At 47.3% G+C, this 19,853-nt stretch overlaps 2 protein-coding genes across 2 annotated transcripts in view; both read right to left on the reverse strand.

Annotated features, from left to right (window-relative positions):
• Nucleotides 1-920: 920 nt before the first annotated feature.
• Nucleotides 921-4,960, reverse strand: LOC104939356 (mamu class II histocompatibility antigen, DR alpha chain). Its single transcript, XM_027276617.1, is given in 6 exon segments — nt 921-1,244; nt 3,443-3,521; nt 3,523-3,613; nt 3,615-3,726; nt 4,145-4,393; nt 4,757-4,960. Coding segments are annotated over 6 exon segments (717 nt in total). The 5' UTR covers nt 4,821-4,960; the 3' UTR covers nt 921-1,122.
• Nucleotides 4,961-9,916: 4,956 nt separating this feature from the next.
• ctc1 (CTS telomere maintenance complex component 1) overlaps nt 9,917-19,853 on the reverse strand; it is a 31,793-nt gene continuing 21,856 nt past the window's right edge. The window contains exons 22-25 of the mRNA XM_027276608.1: nt 14,947-15,005; nt 14,672-14,828; nt 14,239-14,353; nt 9,917-10,142 (exon numbers count right to left, since the gene is read on the reverse strand). Coding sequence (XP_027132409.1) covers nt 10,051-10,142; nt 14,239-14,353; nt 14,672-14,828; nt 14,947-15,005 — 423 coding nt within the window. The 3' untranslated portion in view covers nt 9,917-10,050. The remainder of the gene's footprint in view (nt 10,143-14,238; nt 14,354-14,671; nt 14,829-14,946; nt 15,006-19,853) is intronic.

The raw sequence follows: 19,853 nt of genomic DNA on the forward strand, positions 1-19,853 counted from the left end.
CTCTCACGTCCTTGTCTCTCCTGTCCTTGTCTCTCCTGTCCTTGTCTCTCACGTCCTTGTCTCTCCATGCCATCCTCAGCAAAGCACAGTCCAAATAAGGAAAGTGCACGAGACATGCAAAAACAGGAAACACACATTATAAGAGTTAAAACATCTGAACCCCAGTATAATCCTAATTTTTATAACAGATGTGACCTGTGGACAGTCATCAGTCACATCAACACTCCAAACACTGAGAGGGCAAGACCCCACGGGTCAGACAGGAAGTCAGACAGGAAGTGACACGCTGCTCTGCAGGTTGCAGGTGGTCTTGGTCTCTCTTTGGGTTTCTGCTGATCCTCGATCAGAACCAGAACGATGAAGTTTCTCACCTGTTCACATGGAGCTTGTTAAGGCTCCGTTACAACACCCAGAATCAGAACCACGAACGGGCTGAGGTGACACTGATCTCAAACGTTCAGAGTCAGTTTGTCTTTATTAGAAGACAGAGAGTCACATGACTTCATCTCCAGGTGTGACGTCAGCTGATCACACCTGGATCATTCAAAGCTCTGCTGCCGTGTCCGAGTCGATGAAAGAGGAGAGTCTGTCTGTCTGTCTGTCTGTCGCGGAGAGTCTGTCTTTCTTTATATATCTATATATATATATTATACTCGTTAATGTAGCCGCTGTGTTTGGACTGTGGAGTCTGGACTGATCATGCTTCATTTTACTGTTTAAAAATCAATAATCACCATCCGGACAAACATCTGTCACTTCTTTATTTCTCATTCAGACAAAAAATTTCATTTTTCTTGTTACTGAAAACCATTTTCATCGCAGAAGCAGAAAAAACATGGAAAGTTGCGGAACGTGACAGAGTGCGAACCAATCAGAGTCCTGCCGAGAGAAGCCGGACAGCTGCAGCTTTATTTTACATCAATCAAATCATATTTCTCATCCCACATGTCAACACCTGATCAATTGACGCAGGTTTACTGTGGAGGCCCAGAGCAGCCCACGTACACCGTCACCTGAGGAAAACACAGACCACCATTCAGAACCTGGTCCAGGTTTTCTTCAGACGAGAGTCCAACACCTGATCCTCAGAACCCCCAACGTGACATCATCGCTCCCGACCAATCAGCTGCACTCGTTCCCTTTGATGAGGAAGAAGGTTCCAGCAGCCACGCCGAGCAGACCGACAGTCAGACCCAGTCCACAGAACACGGCAGGTCCAACACCTGGCTGCTTCACCTCCACATCTGGAGACAGAACAGCAAGGAATGCACACCACTGCTGCTTCACCTCCACATCTGGAGACAGAACACAGACATGAACACACTCTGCTTCACTCCACATCTGGAGACAGAACACACAGAAACATGCAAACAACTGGCTGCTTCACCTCCACATCTGGAGAAGAACACACAGAAACATGAACCCACTGCTGCTTCCCTCCACACTTGAGACAGAACACAGAACATGAACACACTGCTGCTTCCCTCCACATCTGGAGACAGAACAACAGAAACATGAACACCACTGCTGCTTTCACTCCACATCTGGAGACCGACCACACAGAAACATGACCACACTGCTGCTTCACCTCCACATCTGGAGACAGCACACAGAAACATGAACGCACCTGCTGCTTCACCTCCACATCTGGAGACAGAACACACAGAAAACATGAAACCACTGCGCTTCACTCCACATCTGGAGGACAGAACACCCACGAAACATGAACCACCCACTGCTGCTTCAACCTTCACATCGGAGACAGAACACAGAAACCTGAACACACTGCTGCTTCCACCTCCACATCTGGAGACAGAACACAGAAAACATGACACACATGCTGCTTCACCTCCACATCTGGAGACAGAACACACAGAAACATGACCACATGCTGCTTCACCTCCACCATCTGGCGAAGAAACAGAAACATGAACACACTGCTGCTTCACCTCCACATCTGGAGACAGAACAACAAACATGAACGCACTTGCTGCTTTCACCTCCACATCTGGAGACCGAACACACAGAAACATGAACAACCTGCTGCTTCACTTCCACATCTGGACGACCGACACACAGAAACATGAACACACTGCTGCTTCCCCTCCACATCTGGAGACCAGAACACACAAACACTGAAACACACTGCTGCTGTCACCTCCACATCTTGGAGACAGACCACACGAAACATGACCACTGCTGCTTCACCCCTTCCACATCTGGAGACAGGCGACACAGAAACCATGAACACACTGCTGCTTCACCTCCACATCTGGAGACAGAACACACAGAAACATGACACACACTGCTGCTTCACCTCCACATCGGAGCCGAACCCACAGAAACATGAACACCACTGCTGCTTCCACCTCCAATCTGGAGGACAGAACACACACAGAAACATGAACACAACTGCTGCTTCACCTCCACATCTGGAGACAGAACACACAGAACCAGAACACATGCTGCTTCACCCACATCTGGGAACAGGAGACACACAGAACATGAACACACTGCTGCTTCACCCTCCACATCTGGAGACCCTCCCTCCCCCTCTCCTCCCCCTCCCGAACACACAGAAGCACTTCGAACACACTGCGCTTTCACCTCCACATCTGGGACCACACACCATAAACATGAAAACACTGCTTGCTTCACCTGCCACATTCTGGAGACAGAACACACAGAAATCCATGACCACACACTGCTTGCTCCACCTCCACATCTGGAGCAGAAACACAGAAACAACCTGGAACACCACTGCTGCTTCACCTCCCACATTGGACGACAGTAGACACAGAAACCATGAACACACGCTGCTTCACCTCCACATCTGAGGACAGAACAACAGAAAACATGAACACTGCTGCTCACCTCCACATCCTGGAGAAGAACCACAGAAACAGAACACACAATGCGCTTCACCTCCACATCTGGACGACAGAACCAGAAACTGAAACACTGCTGCTTCACTCCACATCTGGAGACAGAACACAGAATTACCATTGAACACACTGCGCATTCACTCACAATCTGGGACAGAACACCGAAAACATTGAACACACTGCTGCTTCCACCTCCACATCTGGCGGACAGAACACACAGAAAAACATGAACCACACTGCTGCTTCCCACCTGACATCGGGGACAGGAACACAGCAACATGAAACACACTGCTGCTTCCACCTCCACATCTGGAGACAAGAAACCACACAGATAAACCATGCGAACACACTGCCTGCTCACCTCCCACATCTGGAGGACAGAACACCAACAGAACCACATGACACCACTGCTGCCTTCACCCCCCACATCTGGCAGAACAAGAACACACACCAGAAACCTGAACACCCACTGCTCGCTTCACCTCAATCTGGGACAGGAGACCCTGGAACACTGCACAATCTGTATGTGTGTGCAGTTTAAATGGTTGGTTTCTCACCCCAGATTCTGGTCAGTGTGTTGCTGCACGGACAGATGTTCACTGGGCAGCTGCTAAACGTCTCCCAGCGTGGGGTGAACCTCCAGTCTTTGGAGTCTGTCTGTGGAACCTGTCTTGTTGGGATGAGGAACGTTGATGCGTGTTCCTTCGGTCCCTTCAACTCCGTTTCGTCCAGTCGATTCACAGGAGAGCAGAAAGAACCACCGTCACATGACAGAGGAGGACGTTCTTCTCTCCGAGCTCCACGTCGTCTTTGGTGTAGATCATCGGACTGGACGGAGGATCTGGACAGAAACACAGGACATGAGCTCTGAGCTGCTGCTGTGATCATCAGGATCAGTCTGAGGTCCAGTGTGTGAAGGTGTGGGAATCAAACCAACCCCCCTGGTGAGTCCCTGTGACGTCATGAAGCTGCACAGAGGACGTTCACACTGATCTCTGTCTGCAGGTTTGGACATGAAGCTCTGTCTGTCTCTGAGTTCAGCACACAGCTGTGTTCTGCATCATGTGATTTGTTTCTCACTGTCTAACTACTACAATACCCATGATCCTCGGCTGCTGATGCAGAGGAGTGAACAGGAAGTCAGGGTGTTGCCATGGTAATGTACTTGTATTTCACACACTTTCATAACTTTATGATCATTCAGTGTAAAATGTCTTCAGAGTATTTACAGACAGAAACATGAAACATGTTTGTCTTACCGCGCTCCACTGGGAAGTCCTTGAAGGCTTTAATGTGGATTTTCAGGTTCTGTTTGCAGGCCGCTAGAGCACCCACAGCAGATTCATAAGTTCCTTCCTCATAGCTGAGATGATCCACAAAACTGGGCTGAGGCTCGACTCCTTTCCCTCTGACGAAGTCTGCGTACCAAGTCTCTTCACCATCCAGACCGTACATGAACTCTCCATCAGAGGCTGAACAGCCAAAGATACAGAGGTCCTCATGTAGAGCTGAAGACAGAACACAAACAACTGACTGTCTGTCTGTTCACCTGTATGTCTGTGTGTTCACCTGTCTGTGTGTTAACCTGTCTGTCTGTCTGTTAACCTGTCTGTCTGTGTGTCTGTTTACCTGTCTGTCTGTCAACCTGTCTGTCTGTCAACCTGTCTGTCTGTGTGTGTGGTAACCTGTCTGTCTGTCTGTTTACCTGTCTGTCTGTCAACCTGTCTGTCTGTGTGTCTGTCAACCTGTCTGTGTGTTAACCTGTCTGTGTGTTAACCTGTCTGTCTGTCTGTTAACCTGTCTGTGTGTTAACCTGTCTATCTGTCTGTCTGTCTGTGTTAACCTGTCTGTCTGTCTGTCCTGTAACTTACTGTCAGCTGACACACAGAGGACAGAGGAGAGAACCAGGACCACGATCATCTTCATCATCTTCATCAGCAGCTCTCTGTAGACCTGAACCAGTCTGACTCTCTGTAGACCTGAACCAGTCTGACTGTAGACCTGAACCAGTCTGACTGTAGACCTGAAACCACCTGACTCTCTGTAGACCTGAACCAGTCTGAGGACTGACAGAAACTCCAGCAGCAGCTGAACTCTAACAGCCAATCAGAGTGCAGTGATAATGATGACGTCATCAGTAACCAGGTAGAGACAGACTGCTGCTGCTCACAGACGTGACGACCTGATCAATAATCAATACGTCTCTGTGAAGACTTTTCAAAATAAAGGTTAGAGCTTTTCTTTAATAGAGAGCCTTTCAAAATAAAATGCAGATGTTCTGAATGTAGTTCTAAAGTGAGTTTACAGATTTATCCTGTAGAATAAGATTTAATTACATGTATAATAAATAATGTTCATGTGGTCATTGTATTTATAAAAACAGTTTGGTCATTCAGATCATTTCTGTCAGGTCAAAGTTTATGAACAATAAAAACATTAAACTGCTGTGAAATGTTTTTAAGTGGAGCTTTGTTTTCTTTGTTTAATGTGACGTCACTGAGCAACGTTTAGATTTCAACATTAATGAATCAGATCTCTGGACTGATGCTTTCACCTCTTCATCTGCTCAAACTCTGGTTACAGCTGATCAGCTCAGGTGACTGGAGGTCAGGTGACTGGAGGTCAGGTGACTGTGGAGGTCAGTGTGGAGGTCAGGTGACTGTGGAGCTCAGATGACTGGTCAGGTGACTGTGGAGGTCAGTGTGGAGGTCAGGTGACTGGTCAGGTGACTGTGGAGGTCAGTGTGGAGGTCAGTGTGGAGGTCAGTGTGGAGGTCAGGTGACTGTGGAGGTCAGGTGACTGTGGAGGTCAGGTGACTGTGGAGGTCAGGTGCTGTCAGGTGATGTGGAGGTCGTGTGAGGTCAGTGGTGAGGGTCAGTGACTGTGGAGGTCAGGGTGGAGGTCAGGTGACTGTGGGGTCAGGTGGGGGCAGGGTCTGTGGAGGTCAGTGTGGAGGTCAGTGTGGAGGTCAGGTGACTGGTCAGGTGACTGTGGAGCTCAGGTGACTGTGGAGGTCAGGTGACTGGTCAGGTGACTGTGGAGCTCAGGTGACTGTGGAGGTCAGGTGAATGTGGAGGTCAGGTGAATGTGGAGGTCAGGTGACGTGAAGGTCAGGGACTGGAGGTCAGGTGAATGTGGAGCTCAGGTGACTGTGGAGGTCAGGTGAATGTGGAGGTCAGGTGACTGGTCAGGTGACTGGTCAGGTGACTGTACCATGTAGCGTCGTTCACAGACACGGCGGTCTGAACCAGAACTCTCAGATTTGGACTCATCAGAACAGTCCAGGTGTCCTCTGGTCTGATGTCCATCAGTGGACAGTGTGTCTGCTGTGTCCTGTATCTGCGGGGGTCCACACATGAAGGTGGACTGATGCTGCTCCTCACTGTTCACAGTGTTGAGCTGACTGACTCAGTCAGACTCACGCTGGACGTCTGTCAGGTATCAAGTGGTTTCTGATGGACGGCCTCGTTTGAGAGAACACGTCTGATAAACCTTCACTGAGCGTGTCCATGAGTTACCATGGTTACAGCAACAACACACTTTCTAATGATTCCCAAGAAATCCTGAACGTGTCCTGATTGTTTCCTCAGTGATGAAACGTTGGATATAAAGAACTGTACGTGACGAACGTGAAGCCAAAGATCAGGTTCAGCCTCAGAGCTCCTGCCTCATGAAAAAACAATTGTCGGTTGTCAATCATAGTTCATATCTTCATAACACGCTGAACTGCTTTGTAGTAAATATTCAGGTATCACTGACCACAGCACCTCTGACATCACCAGTGAGGAAAACCTGACGATCAAACAAACAAAACTCTTTCTCAGCTGAGACTTTAAAAAACTAGTTTGTTTGTTTCTTCAGGTCCACGTTTGTTTTTACAGAATGAGCTTTAGCATTAGCTACCAGCAGCTAACAAACTGAGCTAACAGCAGCTACAAACTGAGCTAACAGCAGCTACAGACTGAGCTAACAGCAGCTACAAACTGAGCTACCAGCAGCTAACAAACTGAGCTAACAGCAGCTACAGACTGAGCTAACAGCAGCTACAAACTGAGCTACCAGCAGCTAACAAACTGATCTAACAGCAGCTAACAAACTGAGCTAACAGAGCTACAACTGACTAACAGCACTAACGACTGACGAACAGCAGCTACAAAACTGAGCTAAACAGCAGCTAACAGCAGCTAACAAACTGAGGCTAAACAGCAGCTAACAAACTGAGCTAACAGCAGCTAACAGACTGAGCTAACAGCAGCTACAAACTGAGCTAACAGCAGCTAACAGACTGAGCTAACAGCAGCTAATAAACTGAGCTAACAGCAGCTAACAAACTGAGCTAACAGCAGCTAACAGACTGAGCTAACGGCAGCTACAAACTGACTAACAGCACTACAACTGAGCTAACAGCAGCTAAACTCATTAGTTTATTAAAGTTTCGTCATTTGTTGGTTTAAATAACAATAATTAATGTGACGTCGAACACGCTCAGTGATCAAAGCTCAAACAAAATGAATGTTGAAGGTTTTATTTGTTGTTTTTTCTGAGCAGTGCATTGTGGGAGAATGGCGTTCACTGATTTACGATGAAACAAACTGGACGAGTTTTTAAAAAAAAACTTGATGATAATTTGAACATTTGTTTTGAAGTTTGATTTGTTCTAAAATCATAAAAAGAACAGAAAGAAAAGAGAACATTTATTTCTCTGTTTGTTTGTTGAACTGGGACAGTTTGACTTCCAGTTTCCTCGTTCTCTGGTTCACCACCAAAACCAGTCTGACCACACGGTGCCTTCAGGGGTCTCTGTAAAACCAGGACTTCACCACGTTTCCCTCTGACACTGAGGACGAGCTGCAGCAGTTAACATGAGGACGCTGAGTTTTCCTGCAGCACCTGAACGTGGCAGCAGCTCTGTGGAAAGTCCCAACTCTCAACAGCCAATCAGAGACAGAGCTGCTGATGACTCATCAGTTACCAGGTAGAGCAGGTTGTTGTAGGACAGCAGCAGGCAGGTGGACTCCATGAGGGAACCTCTAAGTCCTGAACCTGCAGAGTCTCTCAGAGTCCAGAAAGACCTCCATCCTCAGTCTGGGAACTCAATTCAACTTTATTTAGAAATGTCCACATCCAAACAGAACTTCTGTCACACAGAGCAGGTCCAGACTGACTCAACAGGTCACACCATGAAAACCACCTGAGCCTGAGAACTATAGGCTCTATCAAAAAGGAAAGTCTTCAGTCTACTCTTAAAATGTGTTGACCGTGTCTGCCTCCTGAACCCAGAAAGGTAGTTTGTTCCACAGAAGAGGAGCCTGATAGCTGAAAGCTCTGGCTCCCAATCTACTTTTGGAAACTATAGGAACCACAAGGAACCCAGCGTCCTGAGAGCGCAGTGTTCTAGAGGGGTAATAAGGTATTATGAGCTCTTTTAGATAAGATGGTGCCTGACCATGAAGAGCTTTGTAAGTAAGGAGAAGAATTTTAAATTCTATTCTAGATTTAATAGGGAGCCAATGCAAGGAAGCCAAAATGGGAGAGATGTGATCTCTGATCTTGGTTCCTGTCAGAACACGTGCAGCAGCATTCTGAATTAACTGCAAAGTCCTAAGAGACTTATTGGAGCAGCCTGATAACAAAGAGTTACAATAGTCCAGCCTTGAAGTAACAAATGCGTGGACTAGTTTTTCTGCATCCGCCTGAGAGACAATGCGTCTGATTTTAGCGATGTTACGTAAGTGGAAGAATGCAGTCCTCGAAATTTGTTTTATGTGGACGTTAAAGGACAAATCCTGATCAAAAACAACTCCAAGATTCTTTACAGTGGAGCTGGAGGCCAGGGTGATCCCATCTAAAGTAACTAAGTCTCTAGAAAGAGAGTTTCTGAGGTGTTTGGACCGTGGAGGGTCCACGGACGTTTCCATGGAGAACGTGAAGCTAACGTTGAGGTAACATCAGGACAACTTTCACTTTGGAGCAGTTTGATCTGATCCAGGTCGTCCTGAACTGACTCAGGTTAAAGTGTCTCTGCAGGACGCTGCGAGCTTCACCACAACACGCGTGTTAAACTGGGCATGTACGATGAGTCAGCAGTCATGTGACCGCAGCAGCAGCGTCTGTGGTCAGCACTTTGTTGTTCAGCTTCCTTTTTTTTGTTTTACCATCAGACACCTGAACGCAGCGTCTCTGGAAAGTCCCAGCTCTTTATTTTCACTTCCTGTTCAGTCAGCAGCCAATCAGAGACACAGCTGCTGATGAGTCATCAGTCTCCAGGAGCAGCAGTGTGATGTTGAACAGCAGCAGAGGGAGAAGGAGCAGCGGTGCCCCCTACAGGAGAGAACAGGTTCAGTCACTGGACGTCAGTCTGACCTCAGACTGAATCAACTCTTCGTCACGAGGGATGAAATGGACCGGTGGGTTGGTGCGGCGTCTGCAGTTCTGTGGACGTTACCGGACCGCTCAGTGATGATCCAGTCCATCTCCAGCCCTCACCTCTGCTCAGGATCTTTGTACTGACTGAAAGAAGGAGATCGAGGACAGAAGAGGTCTGCATGAGTTTACCCTGTCCAGGCTCAGCTTAGAGATCAGCTGAGGAGTCAGAGCAGAGCCGCTCATCCTTCAGGTCCAGAGGAACCAGCTGAGGTGGTTCAGGATCTCACCAGGATCCTCCTGGGCTCCTTCCTTTGGAGGTGTTCCACGTCCAGCTGGGAGGAGACCCGAGACAGACGTCTAAATCAAACTGATTTAATTTGATTTCCTGCTCCTGATGACATGAAGAATATTAATTAGATATTAAACTGATCGGTCTCATTTACAGCTCAGCCAATTAAAAACACCGGCTCTCTGTCATCTGTCGCTAGGCAGAGTTGATGATGAGCAGCAGCAGTGAAGGAGCTGGAACGCCCCCTGCTGGTTCATCATCACATTATAACACTGTAATAAACATCAGGTTCATTCCTCAGGTGTGACTGTCAGGTGTGTGATGGACTGTTGTGTTGCCATGACAACAGGTAGCTGTGGTGTGAAGTACACAGACATGAGGAGAAACAAATGAAGGTTTAATAATTTAAACAACGTTTGAAACATTTGTTCTGTAAACAGGAAACTGAAGTGCAGGTGAGCTGGCTCCACCTCTTCCTGTAGCTGACTTCCTGTCTGTGTCCAGGTGAGGTCAGTCAGTGTTGATGTGCAGACAGGTGAGCTGTAGAGGACGCGTCATCCTGGTCATGAAGTCTCGTTCTCCTCGACTGAACCTCTTCATCTCTGAAACAAACAACATGAACTTCATCAACAGGGCCGCCGGTCTGCAGGTGTTGTCCAGGTGAGAGGAGGAGTCATGGGGGAGTCATAGACTCTGTACTGTAGACTCCACACACCGACTGTATATACACCAACGCCACACACCGACTCCACACACACCGACTCCACACTCCGACTCCACACACTGACTCTATACAAATCAAATCAGATCAGATTTTATTTGTACAGCCCAAAGTCACAAAGTCCATTTTCCTCTGAGGCTTTACAATCTGTACAGGGAGTGACACCCTCTGTCCTTAGACCCTCGGTTCCAGTGAGGAAAAACTTGACCGACTCTATACACTGACTTTATATTAGGGATGCAAATTATCGATTAATTCATTAATCGTTAGTTGACTGACCTTATCGATCGATTAACGATTAACTGATAAGCTGCTTTTTTCCTGAGAACATTTCTCACGGTGTCTTTAACATAAAGCTAAATGTTGCTTATATACTGAATTTAAAATGCATGTTATATTCCTCTAATGTTTTATTGTACCAGTTGGGATACGGTACAGATACGGCATTTAACCAAAATAAATTCTGCACAGTAAGTTGAAATACATAAAAAAAATAATTGTGCACTGGCTCACCTGTTGCATGTGAAACATTAAGCAACATGAAATATTTTTTAAAGCTACACAGTATGGCCTTAGCCTGCACAGTATGAAGCCTACATATCATTATCTGGTAAAGTATTTAGATGAAAAACTTGAAACATTAGCAGCACCACTTATAATCTGCCGTGTTCTGAGAAAGGTCACAGTAAGATCACCTGGAAACAGAAACATGTACTGAACACAGCTGCAATCATCCCTGAGGACGGGGACAGGAAAATTAGACGGCCTCGATTAAAAAATGTCCTGCAGAAATGTTGAGAGTGACGAGAGAGCTGAGCATTAGCATGTTAGCATTAGCATGTTAGCATTAGCATGTTAGCATTAGCATGTTAGCATTAACATGTATTTCATTCTTAGTGGCTAACTGCTAGCACGTCAGGTTTTGAAGGTGTTATCTTAACGAACTCGTAGAGCTGCTGAACTTAAACGTAGCACCGCAGAGTTTACACTGAGCGTCTCTGTCATCATTACTTAGTTTGAAATGCTCCATACTCTGTTTGGACCGCCTCACGTTTGTGTGCCGTTACGTTCAGGTACGTTCGGTGTGGCCTAGATTGAGCAATGGCGACCTCAACTGGCGACACCATGACATTTCACTGAAAAAACTTGTGTGGTAAATGGCTCTAGATTCAGTTAACCCGATTCATTTCATTTAATCGATTAAATTCTTTTCGACAATTAACCGATTAACCGTTAACATCCCTGCTTTACAGATGTAGCAACTCAAAAGTTCCCGTGTTTCTGTGACTGTAGTAGTAAAGGGCCGTCTGATGCAGGATTCGAACCGGGGCTAGCTGCAGCGAGGACTGTGGCCTCTACACACGGGGCGCCTGCACAACCCACCACACTACCGACCACCCCATAACTGTTTTTTAAGAGTTATATGTTTGATGCTTTCTGAAGCCTGCAGTATGAAACACATTCCTCTGAACGCCATAGTGGCCATATTGATAGTACAGTATACTGTACAGTATGATGGATACTGATGTCCAGCTGTGGCTTTCACTACATGCAGAGAGAGAGAGAGAGAGAGACAGAGAGAGAGAGACAGAGAGAGAGAGAGAGAGAGAGAGAGAGAGAGAGGCTTCGGTAATTAGGTGAGGACAGAATAGTCTAGATGTTGTTGATTTAAACAGTGACCATAGGCTAAATGGTGTAAAGTGTAAATGGAAAGAATTATGGGCGAATTAAGTATGAAATAAGTCAGTATGTTTGGGTTTAATAAAGTTTGCAGAATAAGCTTATGAAACCATCAAACTTATATTTAGGCATTCCATGAAAGACTTTATTCACAAGGAGGCTAAGCCAGGCACAAAACAGGAGCTCATCGAGGACATACAGTTTTGGCAAACAAGAGTCACCGTGGCCTTTTGCAACAGACTAATCTCTGAACTTTCAAAAGCTGTGCGGTGTATTATTATAATGGAGTGGGGCATAGTGGAAAATAAACAGTGGGTCCATGTAGAATAAAAACATAACATATATACTGCAAAATTTATTAAAACCAAACATACTTGACCATTAATGATAATGCTAATGAGGTGTTTGTATGGTTTACCTGGCCTAAAGCGTGCACTACAGTAAATACCTGCATAACAAAGGGCTTCCAAAACACTCGTCTCTGCAGCTCTATGTCGCGTACAACAACAACAAGCCCTCCCCTCCAAATAAACTGTTAATTTAAAAAAACCTCTGGCTTGCATCGGCAGGTCTGACACACAGGCCTGGCAGCCCTGTGACGTCCGAACCGTTTTTTGGAACTTCTTTAAGGGTTAGTTTGTTGTTTACATGCAGATAAGCGAGAGAGAGGCGCGAACACAAGAGAAGAGACGCTCCTGTAATTATGCAAAGACTAGTGGTGGCCATAGATTAATGCGCCAATCGAACAGCTGATTGCGCCAATGCCGGCCGACATTGGCGCAATCAGCTGTTTCCCAGAGTAAACAAAGGCAGCTGTCTAGGTGGAAGCGGCATTTAAAAAACACGACAGGGAGTTACAGTGAAGAAAACAAAAACGAACAAAAGAGAAAAAAGTTAAAAAGCGACCTGAGAGGCTGGAACAGCTTTGAGAATAGATTAATGGTGATATTTTTTTATCGCCTGATAAGAGTCTCACGTTAACGCAGCACGTTAACGCCGATAACGGCCCACCACTAGTAAAGACAGAACAGCCTAGATGTTGTTGATTTGGTGAATGCTGACATGTTGGATATAAACACCTTCAATTTAATTTCAATTCATGAACACGCTCAAATCATAACGGCTACTGTATAGTATGCAGTAGTCAAAACAGCTGCATTTTCCGCTCTGTGATCTGTGACATTGGGACAGGGACGGTTTTAGCTATGGGCAATGTGGGCGAGGGCCCATTACTGTAAGTGCAAACGAAAGGTTGAGCAATGAGAATGCTAACGAGGTGTGTAAGCTACGTCATCTCCAGGTAGAACAACTTTAAAGAACTCTGTGAGAGGAGCGCCATCTCCTGGTCATACCCTGTAATTACATGAATGGGTGGAGTTACAGTAAAAAACAGACACGCCCAGGAGAAGGAGGGGGGTCACTGCGGCCACGGAACATGGCAGGCAGCCGGCTGGAAGTCAGCTGTAAGACGGCTGCCATTCAGCTGGCTTTCAGCTTGAACGGAAACTTTTAGGTTGCTACTACTGTATATACTGACTCTACACACCGACTGTATACACTGACTCTACACACCGACTGTATATACTGACTACACACACAGACTGTATATACTGACTCTACACACCGACTGTATACACTGACTCTACACACCGACTGTATACACTGACTCTACACACCGACTGTATACACCGACTGTATACACTGACTCTACACACCGACTGTATACACTGACTCTACACACCGACTGTATACACTGACTCTACACACCGACTGTATACTGACTCTACACACCGACTGTATATACTGACTCTACACACGACTGTATATACTGACTCTACACACCGACTGTATACACTGACTCTACACACCGACTGTATATACTGACTCTACACACCGACTGTATATACTGACTCTACACACGACTGTATATACTGACTCTACACACCGACTGTATACACTAACTCTACACACCGACTGTATACTGACTCTACACACCGACTGTATATACTGACTCTACACACGACTGTATATACTGACTCTACACACCGACTGTATACACTAACTCTACACACCGACTGTATACACTGACTCTATACACCGACTGTATATACTGACTCTACACACCGACTGTATATACTGACTGTATATACCGACTACACACCGACTGTATATACCGACTACACACCGACTGTATATACTGACTCTACACACCGACTGTATATACAGACTCTACACACCGACTGTATATACTGATTCTACACACCGACTGTATACACTGACTCTACATTGACGATTACCTTCTGATCTCGGGTTGTTGTGTTTCCTGCAGGTGAGAGAGAGCTGACGACAAACAACGTCACTGCTGCACACACACAACAGGAAGTGGAGGAGGGAGTCATCAGAGTCACACACCTGAGAGAGACACACACACACACACACACAGGTAAATACACACACCTGAGAGACACACACACACAGGTAAATATACCCACCTGAGAGAGACACACAGGTAAATACACACAACTGAGAGACACACTCAGGTAAATACACACACCTGAGAGAGACACACACACACACACACACACACACACACACACAGGTAAATACACACACCTGAGAGAGACACACAGGTAGAGACACACACCTGAGAGAGACACAGGTAGAGACACAAAGACACTGATTGGTCAGCTGTGACAGCTGCTGTGATGTAAAACAGGAAGTGGTACTGACCAGGCTCCGCCCCCCGGGGTAGGCCCTGATGTGACCTCTGACCCTGAGCGCTCTCTGAAGCCCCTCCCACTGAGAATCAGCCAATCCCAGCAGAGGACGAACCAGAGCACCTGCAAACCAGACGTGAGCCTCACCTGTCCCATCGTCAATCACCAGCCTGATCAACACACACACACACACACACACACACACACACACACACACACTTGTAAACATGCATTGCACATACAAACATTGAACTGAAAGAGAAGAAGACGTAACAGTAAACTTCTTACTTTGCTTTGGACTGAAAGACTGACGAGGTCGAACGACACTGAAGACTGGAACAAGACTGAGAGAGACAGAGAGAGAGACAGAGAGAGAGAGAGACAGAGAGAGAGAAAGAGAGAGACAGAGAGACAGAGAGAGAGAGACAGACAGAGAGGGAGAGAGAGAGAGAGACAGAGAGACAGACAGAGAGGGAGAGAGAGAGAGAGACAGAGAGACAGAGAGGGAGAGAGAGACAGAGAGACAGAGAGAGAGACACAGAGAGAGAGACAGACAGAGAGAGACAGACAGACAGACAGAGAGAGAGAGACAGAGACAGAGACAGAGAGGGTTCAGTCACAGACTAGAGTCCTGCAGCGCCCTCTACAGGCCATAGAGTTCATCACACGTCATCAAAAAGGAAATTATAAAAGTAGAATATAGAACCAGGTGAAGTAGAATATAGAACCAGGTGGAGTAGAACACAGAACCAGGTGGAGTAGAACACAGAACCAGGTGAAGTAGAACACAGAACCAGGTGAAGTAGAACACAGAACCAGGTGGAGTAGAACATAGAACCAGGTGAAGTAGAACATAGGACAAGCTTGAAGAAAGTGTGGAGTCAACAGCTGACAGTAAGATCTTCTAGAATTCACTTCAGGTAATTTAACTAGGATTAACTTTACTCTGCTGTACCAGAAACTGGATTGGACTCAGGTGTGAACAAGTGACACGCCCCCGAAACCACAGCCTTTTGTAATTTGCAAAAGAGGGCGGACTCAGGGAGTGGCACCTGCACCTATTTCAACAAGCATTCTGCTTCAGCCCTCGTCTGAAGCCCTCCTCGTGTGAAGACCTACTTGGGTTAAGACAAGCGAGTCTACCTGCGCGAGTCCAGCAATAGTCTTAGCTTCAAATGAAAACAGGTGTGTGTGCTGCAGGTGTGCGGCTCACAGTGGGTGACCAAACTGGGAGAGTCTTCAGGTGGTACCTGGACTTGAGGTCACACCCCCTACCCCCTGGCCTGTTTGCAAGGCAACAACCTGCTGCTTGTCTGATGCCAGAGGAGGCTGTCAAGTACACACACACACAGCACACAAACACACACACACAACACACAAACACACACACACAGTAATGTAAATCTTAATTACAAATGTGTGTGGTGTGTGTTTCAGGCAGGAAGTGTTACTGCAGTTATTTAAACCTGTCCAGCCCATAACTGTCATCCTTGGAGATACGAGGTAACTGATAACAACATGAGTCGTATATTTATGTCGTTATTGACTGACTGATGATTGGTTGACTGACTGACTGACTAAATGATTATTGGTTGACTGACTGACTGACTGACTGACTGACTGACTGATTATTGGTTGATTGATGTTTATGTTTCGTTCGTCAGTGCTGTTCGGCCTCCTGCTCCCCATGATGGCATCTGGGTCTGTGGGCAGTGAGCAGGGAGCAGAGGTGCATTGTGGGTCAGGTCAAAGGTCATGTGGTGTGTTTCCTGTTCCTGCAACTGCAGTGGAGCTGCTCGCTGTGTGGGAGTCTCTACATACAGGTGAGCTACTCCACCTGGTTCTATGTTCTACTTCACCTGGTTCTGTGTTCTACTTCGCCTGGTTCTATGTTCTACTTCACCTGGTTCTATATTCTAGTTCACCTGGTTCTGTGTTCTACTTCGCCTGGTTCTATATTCTACTTCACCTGGTTCTATGTTCTACTCCACCTGGTTCTGTGTTCTACTTCACCTGGTTCTGTGTTCTACTTCGCCTGGTTCTATATTCTACTTCACCTGGTTCTACATTACATACATTACATGTGCATTTAGCAGACGCTTTTTCCAAGCGACTTTACAGAGAGGACATAAGCTGAGAAAGGTGTAAAGGACACAGATAGTTGTTAGTTTTGTTAGTTTTTTTAGGCAGGGAAGCATTCTGGAAACAAGAAGGTTTTTTAACAAGTTTTTTAAAGGTAGAAAGGGATGTTGCTGTTCTAGTAGCCGTTGGTCATTCCACCATTTGGGGACGACCACAGAGAAGAGTTTAGAGAACCTTGCTTTGCGAGAGGCGAGGGTACAACTAGACGGTTTGTATGAGCGGAGCGTAACGCCCTGGTCGGGACGTGAGCCTTTAGTAAGGCGCTGAGATAGGCAGGGGCAGATCCTGAGATGGTTTTTGTGGCTAGCGTCAGAGCTTTGTGTTTAGTTCTGGCAGCTACAGGCAGCCAGTGGTGTTCAGGTCGCTGAAGAGTGGGGTGACATGTGACCTTTTAGGTTGATGAAACCAGTCGCGCTGCGGCATTCTGGACCATTTGCAAAGGTTTGATCGCGCAAGCAGGTTAGGCCAGCCAAGAGCGAGTTGCAGTATCGAGGCGGGAGCGACTGTAGCCTGAATCGGAGCTGAGCGGCATATTGGGTCGGTACGGTCTGATTTTTCTAATATTGTTACAATGCATCACGACATGACCTCGCTACGGAGGAAATGTGTTCAGAGAGAGAAAGACGATCATCTAGTACCACGCCCAGGTTTTTAGCAGCATGGTTAGGGGTAATGGTGCAGTACCAATTTTCAGGTTGAAGTCATGGCAGATTGACTCATGGGCAGGGATGACCAGGAGTTCGGTTTTTTGACAATTAAGGGAGATGGTGGTCTTTCATCCAAGTTGACGGATCAGAGAGACAGGCGGGAGATGCGTGCGGAGACCGTGGTGTCGTCCGGCTGGAACGACAGGTATAGCTTTTTGTGTGCATCGGCATCAGCAGTGGTAGGAGAAGCCGTTGTGAGCGGATAACATGGGACAGCGAGGTGGTGTAGAGGCAAACAGAAGGGGACCCAGCACCGACCCCTGCGGCACCCCGTGGAGAGGGTATGCAGTCGAGACAGACGACCTTGCCGAGACACATTTTAAAGGAGCTCCAGCGAGGTAGGACTCGAGCCAGGAGTGGGCAGAGCCTTGTAATGCCCATGTTAGCGGTGTGGTGTAGGAGTTGTCGTGATTGACTGTTATCGAAGGCAGCCGATAAGTCGAGAAGGATGAGTACAGATGTTGCCCTCGTTACTCTGGCTGTTTTTAAGGCGTCTGAGACAGATTAGGTAAGGCTGTTTGGTGGAGTGGCCACTTCTGAAACCGATTAGCTTTGGGTCAAGTAGGTGGTGATGGGTGAGGAAGTCAGTGATTTGTTTAGAGGAGCCGCCCTCTCAATGGTTTTCGAGAGGAAGGAAGCAGTGTCACCAGGCCGATATTTTCAACCGAGGCGGGGGTTTAAGCGTAGTCTTTTTTAGTATGGCGTAACTCTGGCTTGTTTGAAGGCCGCTGGAAATACGCCTGAGGACAGTGAGCGCATTAATCACGGATGTGATCGGTGGCTACTGTAGGACGCGATATCGTGTAGGAGTTTAGAGGGATGGGGTCCAGCGGGCAGGTGGTGGGTCGGTTGTTAATGATCAGTTTGGATACCATCGTCTTCTGAGAGAGGGTGAACGAGGAGAGAGTTGCGCTGTTGTCTTCGGGGGAGTAGCAGGTTGTGACACGGGGGGATCCACAAAATGTTTGCTGATTATCGCCCACCTTGTCTGGAAGAAGGAGGCAAAGCTGTCAGCAGTGAGGTTGGTGGCAGGTGGGGTGGGGAGGATTGAGCAGCGATTTGAAGGCGGAGAAGATTTCCGTTGTGTCAGTTGTGCTGCTGATTTTCTTGTGTAATATCCATTTTAGCAGTCTGGACACAGATGAAGAGATGACGCTAGAGAGATTGGAAGCTTTAACCTCAGGTCAGCGTGCGTTTGTGGATTTGTGCCATTTCCGTTCTGTATCGCTCGAGTGCTGTACGTGACGACGCGGAGGCATCAGTCAACCATGGGCGGGGCTATTGATGGAGCGGTTCTGTTTTTCTAAGAAAAGGGCACAGGCAATCTAGGCATGCGGTTAGTGTGGAACTGAGAGATTCTGCGGCTGCATTGACATCTAGAAGCGGAGAGAAACTGTGGGAGGGGGAAAGGGCAGTAGCGGACGATTGAGGCGAAGTGGGTGGCAGACAAGTTGCGGAGATTGCGTCGAGAGGTGGTCATGGGGTTGAGGGGTGGTAGGTAGTTCTGGGAGGGAAACCGTTGAAGTGGATGAACGAAGTGGTCCGAGGTTCCATGGGTAATGGTTGTGACCATTATGTCATCAGTTTTTGCAGTTTTTGGTAAAGGACGAATCCCAGATGATTGCCATTTTTGTGAGTTGGGGAGAGTCAACGGACTAGTTTTGCATGAGACGATTAGTTGATGAGGGTGACGTCTGTGGCGTAAGCTTGCCAGATGGATGTTTGAAATCACGAGGACCAGCCCAGCGGGCACTCCCGTTCAGGGCTTGAGGACATCCTGTAGCGGTGTCAACTCATTGACGAAAGTCACCCAGAGGTCCCAGGAGGACGGTTATGATGCCGATTGCACTGAGCCTTGAACCGGGAGCTTTGGACGTTGATGCGTGGTGTTCAATGAGCATAGTTGTGTTGAGGAGCCGCGAGGGGGGCAGCATATTCCTTTGTTTGTCAACCAGGACCCCAGTTCCTCCTCCTCGCTGGAGAGACGGGGGATGGGCGCAGAAGGCAAGGAGTGAGCTGCGGAGGTGCTGCCTGAGTGGCGGTGTTTTGTCTTGTTTTAAGCCAGGTTTCGGTGGTGATGGGCCAGGTGCGTCCAGGGATAGACCGCTGGCATAAAGCTGGGATAAAGTCCACCTTGTTGACAGCAGATTGGCAGTTCCATAGTCCACACAAGAAGGTTTTTGGTGGGTGTATAGTGTTCCAGTGCCGCCGGGTAAATCGGTCCTGGTGCGCAGGTTTTTGCGGGTCGAGGGGGGTCCGTTGCCAGTTGCCACCTCCGGGGCTATCTTCCTGGCCCAGCCACATGGTGATATAGGTAGCAGCATGGGGATGTTTTGCCTGCTTGGG

The sequence above is a fragment of the Larimichthys crocea genome, unplaced genomic scaffold (genome assembly GCF_000972845.2).
Source record: "Larimichthys crocea isolate SSNF unplaced genomic scaffold, L_crocea_2.0 scaffold468, whole genome shotgun sequence".
NCBI lineage: Eukaryota > Metazoa > Chordata > Actinopteri > Sciaenidae > Larimichthys > Larimichthys crocea.